The sequence below is a fragment of the Mesitornis unicolor genome, unplaced genomic scaffold, assembly GCF_000695765.1.
Source record: "Mesitornis unicolor isolate BGI_N332 unplaced genomic scaffold, ASM69576v1 scaffold20783, whole genome shotgun sequence".
In the NCBI taxonomy this organism is placed as follows: domain Eukaryota; kingdom Metazoa; phylum Chordata; class Aves; order Mesitornithiformes; family Mesitornithidae; genus Mesitornis; species Mesitornis unicolor.
The window spans coordinates 19,594-29,634 of NW_010172900.1; the positions used below are offsets into that span (position 1 = coordinate 19,594).

Here is a 10,041-nt window from a genome sequence, read left to right on the forward strand (position 1 = left end):
CTCAGTTCCCGTTTGCTGCAGAGCAGGGTTGATTCCTGATCTACAAAGCAAAAAGTCTAATACAATTTGCCACATAAAAGACTTCCCTAAAGTCCATTTCACGTGCAATCCTAAATATCAAAATCCAAACTAATTTAGAAATCCTCCAAGCAGAAGTGATTTTCCTTGCCGTTAGTAGGCACTTTTATGTTTCCCTGACGCAGATGTTTTAAACTGAAGAGCTTTGAGTATCTCTTACCATTGATAATATCTGTCAGACTGTGAAACTTCTTTTCATAATGCTTATCTGTCATCATATATGTAATTTCAAAATCCCGGTATAGAATTTTAATACAAGTAATTACAGCTTGGTTGTTAAATCAGAACATCTCAATTAAATGGGTACTGTTTTACTGTAATTGATCCATCTTTACAATAAATCAATGAAATCAAATACAGCAATCGCAGGTTCTGAAGAGTCAAACAGATACGTGCAATAGGTGTATTACTGTTTAGTCACTGTTATCCTGAAAGATAATTATTATTTTAAATTGTTTTGTGTGGTTTGAAATGCTATTAAGTGTCAAAATCTAGTCTCCCAGGTGATATGTGTCATATCCTTACATACCCCACCACTGTTGAAATTTTCAGTTACAGACTAGCACACTGCATATTTGTCAGTAAAATTTATTGTTGGACTCTTACAGGGGGATCCAGGAGAAAAAGGGCCCCCAGGTCCTCCTGGAGCTGTTGGAACTCCACTGCTTCCTATAAAAGGTTATAACTAGTTGTAACTAGTCTTTCTGCTGTATAAAGTGTGTAGGAACTGTTTTGCCAAGGTGTTTCAAAGTGATCATTAGGGATTCAGGGGACAGGATCCGAAAACATTATCCTCCTAGTGGCCACATTCTGTGTTTGTTTTTGTCTCACTGCTCTTACTGGAAGTATGTTAAACATACAAGTTTTAGATTAAATGAAAGATCTTTATGCATACAGTCACAGCTAGATCTGCAGGACTGTCCCTAGTTATTTGGCCTAAGCATATTTAAGAAAAAGCTATGAAAACTAAGCCCTTGTTGGATAATGGATGGCAAATAAGAAAACCAGCCTTCCTATTGTAATTCAAAACTCCTTTTTTTCAGAATTGCCAAAGCACATAGATTTTTAGACAATGATTAAACTTCCTACTGCATAGCAGGGGTGAAATCCTGGAACTAGTACTCCCAACAGAATACCTGTCAATCTTTGTATGTTCCTACTAAACCTCAAGCTGGGTTTTTATGTCCTACCTCCCTTTATCTACATCATCATTTAATTGGTGAAAAGGTGTCTGTGAGTTCTTATTTCATAGCAGGAGGCAGTGGCGAACAGCCAAGTCTGCTGCCTGGAAGGAATTTGCTTTGGATTTTCACACTTAGGGGAACCTGTGTCATAAGAACATTTTAAACAGAGAACTTACCATAAATTGTATTTCTAGTGCCGTAAATGCTGATCATGAACACAGAAGTAAGTTTCAAAACAACCTCCCTGTTAGATAGTGGCCTCATCCAAAAATCAATTAAATTTGTTTTCCATCATCTTCTATGTGTTTCCAGCCCACACAATGAAACACAACGGCATGCTTAATATCTCAAGTAACATTTAATCGGTGCATGGTGTGTGAATGTATATATTCTTCAGAGAATGAGGCCTTTAGCAGAATTGTTGGAAAACTGAACTACTACCAATATTTCGTTTTTCCAGTTTAATGAAGCCCTTTATATTTGGGTTTTCTTAATCACTGTGTATTTATTCATTATAGCAATTTTGAAATAAACTTTTAAAAATTTGGATAATTTCAACTAGGATTATCCTAAAATGACCTCCCTGTGTATGCTGTCGAATGTGCATAACATGAGGTGCACATTTATTTTAAATGCAAAATGTATTTATTTTGGACAAACACTTCTCTCAGCATTCTGAAATATGTAGCACAGAGATAGTGCTATGGCGTGATGAAGAATTAAAACTGTGCCCACGAAATGGACAGGAATCCGTAGAAAAGTCACCAAATCCTCCCACCTTAAAATTAAATTGTTACACATTTTTAAATGTTTCATAAAGACAAAAGAAGTTACTGTGGTTTATTTTTTGTTGTTCCTAAATTATCATTTTCATTGCGGTTTAGATTTAAGCTGTAAATTGCATAAGGTATTCAAATTCACATGTTTTTATAATTCTGTGTAGGTCCACGAGGAGATCCTGGATTTCCGGGTCCTGCTGGTGATATGGGGTCAGTTGGACCAATCGGTCCTGCAGGCCTGCTAGGAAGACCAGGAGATGATGGAACAAGTAAGAGAAGTAGGGGATAAAGTGTGAACTATGTACCAGTAGGAGAGAAAACAGCTAAAAGAAAACAGTTCTTTGTTCTTGCTTGGTGTAAGTCACCAGCAGTAAGGATTTAAGCTCTACAGAGAGTTCAATAAAAATATTAGCTCAGCACTTAGTGGCCAAAAATGAACCAAAATGATCCACATACAACATTAGGAATTACTAGAAACAGGACAGAAGACAGAGCAGAATGCTACCATGCACTGTAAATCCATCGTATGCCTGTAACTGGAACGCTCAAAAATTCCATTCTCCATCTCAAGAAGAAATAAAGGAAGGTGATGAGGATGACTTTGCTCTGTATAAGGAACTAGAATAACTGGGCTGTCTGGAAAAGAGATAATGGGGAGAAGGAAAAGAAGCATTTGAAGGTCTAAAGCAGGAGCATCTTTATCTGGGAATCCTGGAAAACCTAAAGATTTAGATTTAAGTCTTTGTTACACAGAAGCTCTTCTTTGGGACTGTTTTAAATGGTCTGCAGTTTCCTCCTTGTAGTGATTGTTACTATGAAGCTCTATGGGCCAGATACCGTTATTTTCTTTACAGGTCTGCCTGGCCTGCCAGGACTAAGTGGGGCACCAGGACCTCAAGGTTTTCAAGGTGACCCTGGTTTCCCTGGAACAGGTGAATCAATCCCTGGAAGACCTGGATTTCCTGGACCACCAGGCCTACCAGGACAGCGAGGAAGACAAGGCTTACCTGGACTCCCCAGTAGGTTTAACAGCAATTTAAATGGCAAGAATATCATTCTGCCATCATTAATAGATTTATTGCTTTTGTTGGTCCTACAAAAAACACAGAGATGAGAAGTGCATTTTGACAGATACATCAAACTTTACATGCGATGTAGAAAACATATTTTTTCTATTAGCTGTTGATCAGTGAGATGTGAAGTTTTTAATAGTTTTCTGGGTGATTTAAACCATCAAAGTAAACATATGTGAAAAACATCCCTAGAAATATATCACCTGAAGCTAAAAACAGCAAACTGGGGAGGAAACCTAAATCAGCATCGTTTAGTAAAGACACTAGTCAAAATTCTACAGTCGAAAAAGGAAGAAGTGGTGGCAATAAAAAAACATTGTGTCAACACCAACTCTAACCAGACTGACTCTTGTAGTATTATCTATAAGCAATGACTTACAAAGCATTTCATAAGATCTCTAGCTTTTCATATGAGGATATCAAGATAAGGGAGAGGAGAATATGCGACCTAAGCTGTGGAAACTGTCAGCCTGATTTATAGTAGCTGTAAAATCTGTTTTTACAAAGGTGTAATCTGTACTGACAGAGGGATCCCTGGAGAACCTGGAGCAAAAGGTCAGATAGGCCTTCCGGGAAGAAAAGGTGAAAAAGGAGAAAAGGGTAAGTAAGCCTCCATAGCAACAATCCAAATATGAGACCTTTGCCAGATACATCAGATGTAAGTTTGTAAGAAGTTTACAGTAAGGTCCATCAAAGTGTGGAGTTAAATGGCTTTTTGGCATTGGGGCTTCCAAATTAGTAGAGTCATGTCAGTGCAGCAGTTATTCAGCACTGTAGAGACTGATATGCTTCACTCCTTTGAAGGCCATAGTGAGATAGAATGGTCTGTGCACTACTCGCCCAGAGAAGAGAAAGGGCAGTGTCTTTTTGTGTATTAATTTTGCAACTGTTTCAATGTAATTTTGACACATGTAGGAAATCAAGGCCTCTGCTCATGTAGTGCCGGTCCTCCTGGTCCCCGTGGTATGCAAGGACTTCCAGGTACTCAAGGAAAGAAAGGACAAATGGGATACCCTGGAAGACGTGGGGAAAAGGGTGACCCAGGCTTATCTGGTACAGTGGGATCACCAGGGCTCCCTGTGAGTAGTTTTCATAAGCTTCAGTGAATAAATAACATCAAGTCATCACTTAGATCTGACATTTTAACAAATAGTCACTGCTAGTTTCAGATACACTACATTTTTCAGAAGTCTCCTGTCTATTTTACAATTGTCATGACTTAAAATCACTTTATAAATTGTATTTTCTCCACCCATTTCTCAGTGAAAAATTTTTGACTAACAGAGAAAAATGGCTAAATAATACCCACATGTACTGTTGCAACATCTGACCCTCACCAATGATGATATGTGGACTGCTCTCTGCTTGAAGAACTGAGAGCACAGATCAGCATAAAAATAGAGAAAAGTACTTCTTTTCCCCTCTAAACCTGTCAAGTCACAGATTCTTATGACAATACCAGGTACATAACTAGGCACAGATGAGATTTTTTTATTGTGGGCTTTCACTCAGGGAAAAAAAAAAAATCACTTACCTACTGCCATGTTCATGTCTGGGAGAACAGCGTCATCCAGCAGTCGCTGCACTCCAAGTATTCAATTCCTGCATAGCCTTAGTGAATTGAGAGTTTCACTCTGAAGTCTGCAGTGAAAAGAGTTCATGAATTGTTTGCATCTTCATATTCTTGCAGTTCCAAGAAGCTTTATACGGCCATGTGCCAAATTCTTCTAAAATTACAATTTTTTATAGTTGTGTATTTGTGCATTTGACAGAGTCAGGCTGAAAAGGCCAGGTACCATTCACACACCCCCTTATAGACATCAAGAGATAAGAATTTCTTTTTGGAATGTTACTTTAATTGATCTGGTTTTGGGAAACAACGCAAGAGCAAGAGATCTCTAATTTTCCCTTCAATCGCCACACTGATTTCTTTGTGGAGATAGCTGACAATTGATTTTTTTCCCTCCTCCAATTGTAAGGGGACACCTGGTTCTGCTGGACAACATGGTGAAAAAGGACAGAAGGGTGATCCAGGAAGAGTTAGAATAAAAGGTAAACACACCTTTTTGTTTGCTATACAATGCCTAGGCAATAGTGTGAGGAAACCATATTAGTTTAGCAAGTTACTGAAGCCTAGAGATCGTGTATATCCAGACTGCTTGCTTGGTACCATCTTAGTCATTTTCTTCTTGCTATACACAAGATCAACTCAGTGTTTTGTGGTTTTTACTCTATAGTTAAGCCATAAAACAGTTGTAACAGCTTGTTATTAATCCTAACAAATTACTTTTCATGTCATGTGATTGATCATAAGGGTCTTACAGAGGACTGTATAGCAAAGACTAAGCAGAATACAATTAGTGTGAAAATCTGAGGAAATACTATTGTACAGAAGCTACATCCTGAATTGTCGTATGCCAGTATCCTGACTGTTACCTCAATTTAAACCATCAACATCTTTCTTGGGAAAAACTCAAGTCTCAATGGCTATTCAGATTCCCGCTCCTGTTTCTAAAAATCACTCCTGACCAGGCATTGAAGAGAAACAATAGGCCATCAGTTGCACTACTGAAATTCTTGTAATTAAATAGATCAAAACCTCTCCACAGTTATGGTTATGATTTGCAAAAGCAAAAGAAAGGAAAAGAAACTGAGAACAACAATTACAGCAATCTGATGGCAAAGCTTAGTTAGAAATTCTAAACTAGTTACCCAGACAAAAGATTGTCCATCGCATTGTCTGTGAAAATTTAGTTTAGCTTTGGATGCCTGTGTTTGTTTACAGATGTCGGAGCAGGACAAAACGTTTGCTGTTTATTTGCAAAGGACTTCTTGACTGAGAAAAATGACTCTTTGGGTTACAATAGTTTTATTGTCCTGTATGCTAAAATTACACTTTCCTAAATATCAGTGCAAGAGAAATCTAGGAGTAAAAAACAGGAAAAAAGAAAAGCTTTTTGTGAATCTTGGTGTAAATATTCTACATTGTATGGAATTGATATATCCAGATTTCACTGAAACCAAGAATAAAATCTGATTTCAACAAGAAAATATTTTCATTCTGTATATAGCATGAATAAAAGCCACATTCTTGTGTTGCCTGTAAACACGACTTTTACAGAGAGACCAAGTTGTTCAATGAGGTGTCCAACTACATACTGCCTTCCTAAGCCTAAAATACCTCATTTAAGGAACTGGAAGTTATCATACAGATACAATGAATGGTTACCCAGCATTTACCTGAGCAGAAATAAAAAACCTCAAAACTTACTGTAAATACTACCCTTTTTTTCCCCCCCCCAAATTGTTTTAAGGAATAAAAGGTGAAAGAGGTCCTACTGGTGTTCCAGGATTTCCAGGCCAAAGAGGTAATGATGGCAGAGATGGGGAACTAGGATTGCCTGGGGAAAAAGGAGCTGAGGTACATTTGACTTTCTCAGAATTTTTTTCCACTTAACATATTGTCTTATGAAAGTACCATTTTATTCCAAATTACTCGCAGATTAATAATTTTTAGCATTTTATGTTAGCCTAGATAAAAAATAATAGCATTTATCCATTGAAAAATTATTACCGTGGAAGTATTACTGTTCATTGTGGTATTCCTGAATATTATTTCTGCATATACTGTGTGCCGGTATTAGAGGATCAGGAAGGAAAAAAACCAAAAATCGCAAAAATCTACCCTTTGTTCCTATTGCTTTTTCAGTATTTAAAACTACTAATATAATCCACATAGTCACTCAGCTGTGGAAGAGAGGGGCTGGCCAGATAATTCTCCAATGTGGCTTTTGATAATCAAAGAGCGGAAAGAAATTCCATCTTGTTATTTCTTATCAACAGTTTCTTTCTTTTAGGGTGATTCTGGAGTACCACTGCCAGGTGATAAAGGATTCCATGGGCTCCCAGGACTTCCTGGGGTAAAAGGACAGATGGGATTGCCTGGTTTGGGGTTGCCTGGCCCTCCAGGAGTCAGAGGTAGCCCTGGAGACTTTGGTGATACTGGTTATGTTGGGCCACCTGGTCCAAAGGGCCAGAAAGGTAATTTTGAATTAAGAGCCAAATAACAAAATACGTGTTTGGTAGCATCCATTACAGTTTCATATGTATGATATACAGTGTTACTCATTTATCGTGAAAATCAGTTTTGGCAAGCTCAGTGGTCATATGAAGTACAGCCATATATGAAATACTGTCAGCATTTAGCAGCAGACACTGAATTGCTAGGGGCCTTGAACCTGCAAAGTGCCACTTGCACACTATGGGAGGAATTATTTGCTGGAGTGAAAAGTATTCCTGAGTGTATGGACTTGGAAGGCAATGCTTTTTTTTTTTCCTGAAGGAGCAGAAAAATACAACTAATAGAATCATAGTTTGGGTTGGAAGTAACCTTAAAGATGCTCTAGTTCCAAACCCCTGCCATGGGCAGGGACACCTCCCACCAGACCAGATTGCTCCAAGCCCTGTTCAACCTGACCTTGAACCCTTCCAGGGAGGGGGCATCCACAACTTCCCTTACTTAAGGCTTGGTCAGTTTTTTGGCTATAAAAAATCCCTACCAAATAAAATAGTCTACACTGATAGCAATATGTATGAACCAGAAATGTACATGGAATCAAGATGAAAATATTATTTCTTTCTTGCAACAGAGACTGTTGTAAAGAAATTTTTGCAGCAAGTAAAAAAGAAACCAACAAACTTTGTCTTTACAGAATACAAATGTATTACAACAATTTGAAGCATTACCAATATTCTATACAAAATAAGTGTCAAGAAAAACATATCCTAAGATTCTCCATCAAACTTTCATCAAGTAATAGGGAAGCAACTGTGTGTGCATAAACAGTCCCTTCTCTTTACCTTTGCACATCTATTTGGTTAGTTCCACAGAAATACTACAGTAAATGTTCAGACACCATTTATTCTAAAATCAAGGGGTCAGTTTCTTTCTCTCTTGCTTTAGGTGAGACTGTCTGCATTACATTACCATACCCTGGAAATCCAGGTCCCCCAGGTTTTAAAGGTGCTCAAGGTATGTTTACAGATGTGAGAACTTTTGGTTTTAATTGGAGTTTAAGTGGAGTTTTAAGTTGCTAATTAAAAAAGCAGCTGTCCTAATAAGTTACACTATTCTAGTTTTTCAACAGATACATGTCACAAAATGTAAAACTGCAAATACACAGGAATATACTTATCTAATATAATCAAGGGCCACACAGCTGCAGTTTGCATGATCAGAAGGTGTGCAGGCTGCCTCCCTAGAAATTACTAAATGAAGGTAGCTTGAAACTCTGTCCTGCTTCAGTTAAAATGCATGAGAGAGTCTGTAAAGTACACAGATGGCTGGAGTCAGACAAGACCTAGAATATGTACATCTGGATACTGGGGGAAGAAAGATGTGTGAGGCAAAGATATGTTGAAACTCTGTAATTTCTAGAACTATATTATTCATGGCAAGTTGCAACTGAGCCCTAAAATCTGAATATTACCATTACTTCAACTTGTTGAACTTAATTTAAATTCAAAGAACTCCTTCAGCAATGCACAAAATGTTGCTTGAGATCACCTCCAAAACACCTGAAATATCTCAGAAAATCCCGACCAGAACAAATGAAGATACTGGATTTTTAAGCTGCTTAATACGGTATTACACAGCTCCCTGACATCAGTATTGCGGGTGTTAGCTAAAATTTATACAGACATGGAAGAACTGGGATTAGCATATTAAGCTCACCTGCACCATTCAGAAGCAGCAGATAACATAGGAGAAGATGAGAATTTGAGTTGATACCTGTCATTCAGTTGGTTAATATTGTTGATGTCCTGTAACATGTTACAGGAAATTTTCTTTTGTTTTCTAACTTACTCTGGTGATTTGTAGTCCGCTGTTTATGGATGAGGAAACAAGTCCATTAAGAAAAATAGAAACCATGCATTTGGTTGTGACTTGGATGGTGACTCTTTTCCAAAATGTTAGAAGCAGATGAAATCCACTTGTCTTCAAAGTACATAAATTTGCATGGGATAAAGATCCAGTACTGTTTCCTTAGATCACACATTTTAGAGCTCTGCCAGTTTTTTACTTATTTTCTTTTTGTTTCCAGGACTAAAGGGTTTAAAAGGACTCCGTGGTCATCCTGGACCAAATGGCTTTGACGGGCAAAAAGGCCGTCGAGGCAGGCCAGGAGCAGGAATCCCTGGGCCAGAAGGTGAACCATGCTTTTTCTTAATCCAGGAGCCCTGCTAGTCAAGCTGTAACGCATAAATGCAGGGTAAGGTAGCTACCGTGGTAGAACAGGATAGGAGGGACATTTCAATTACAGGTAATGGGAGAGGTATATTTACCAGTTTCCCTTTCTTTCCTCCAGCATTGCAAGTGCTGCAGTAGTCTAAAGTTCAGTGTCCAAAGAGTAAATATTCTCAGGAAAGTGAGAACAAGTAGTATTGTTTCAGCAAAGGGATTGAGCTGGACAAGAGCGACAGTACAGAAGATGGATGCTGCCCCAAAGAAAACCACTATCACTTCACACAGGAATAACTACCTTTCAGTCCTCATGTGTCATTAGCAGTAATTTAATGTATGACATTATTTTTCTTTGCAAAGTGATAATTTAATTCTGGTTAAATTTGCACTATAATTCACAGTTTTGGAAAAACAAAACAAACCCAACCAACTTCTGAATTATGCCTTATTTGAATTTACAAATCATTTCAACAGGCTTTCGAGGCAAAGCTGGTGATCCTGGTGATGAAGGTGAAAGAGGACCTACAGTTGATGGTAAAAATGGCCCTCCAGGTCCACCTGGCATAGATGGTCAGAAAGGTATTCCAGGTGATACCACATATGGTCCTCCAGGAATCCCAGGCAACAGGGGACTGCCAGGACCCGCTGGTGCACAAGGAGCAAGGGGTGATCCGGGCATTCCT

At 38.3% G+C, this 10,041-nt stretch overlaps 1 protein-coding gene across 1 annotated transcript in view; it reads left to right on the top strand.

Annotated features, from left to right (window-relative positions):
* Positions 1 to 10,041, top strand: part of COL4A4 (collagen, type IV, alpha 4) — a gene marked incomplete at its 5' end in the record, with an annotated part of 49,856 nt that overhangs the window by 14,814 nt on the left and 25,001 nt on the right. Inside the window, 11 exons of the mRNA XM_010180549.1 lie at positions 687 to 756; positions 2,206 to 2,310; positions 2,896 to 3,060; positions 3,622 to 3,714; positions 4,030 to 4,193; positions 5,094 to 5,166; positions 6,429 to 6,535; positions 6,972 to 7,155; positions 8,078 to 8,146; positions 9,219 to 9,323; positions 9,833 to 10,033. Coding sequence (XP_010178851.1) covers positions 687 to 756; positions 2,206 to 2,310; positions 2,896 to 3,060; positions 3,622 to 3,714; positions 4,030 to 4,193; positions 5,094 to 5,166; positions 6,429 to 6,535; positions 6,972 to 7,155; positions 8,078 to 8,146; positions 9,219 to 9,323; positions 9,833 to 10,033 — 1,336 coding nt within the window. The remainder of the gene's footprint in view (positions 1 to 686; positions 757 to 2,205; positions 2,311 to 2,895; positions 3,061 to 3,621; positions 3,715 to 4,029; positions 4,194 to 5,093; positions 5,167 to 6,428; positions 6,536 to 6,971; positions 7,156 to 8,077; positions 8,147 to 9,218; positions 9,324 to 9,832; positions 10,034 to 10,041) is intronic.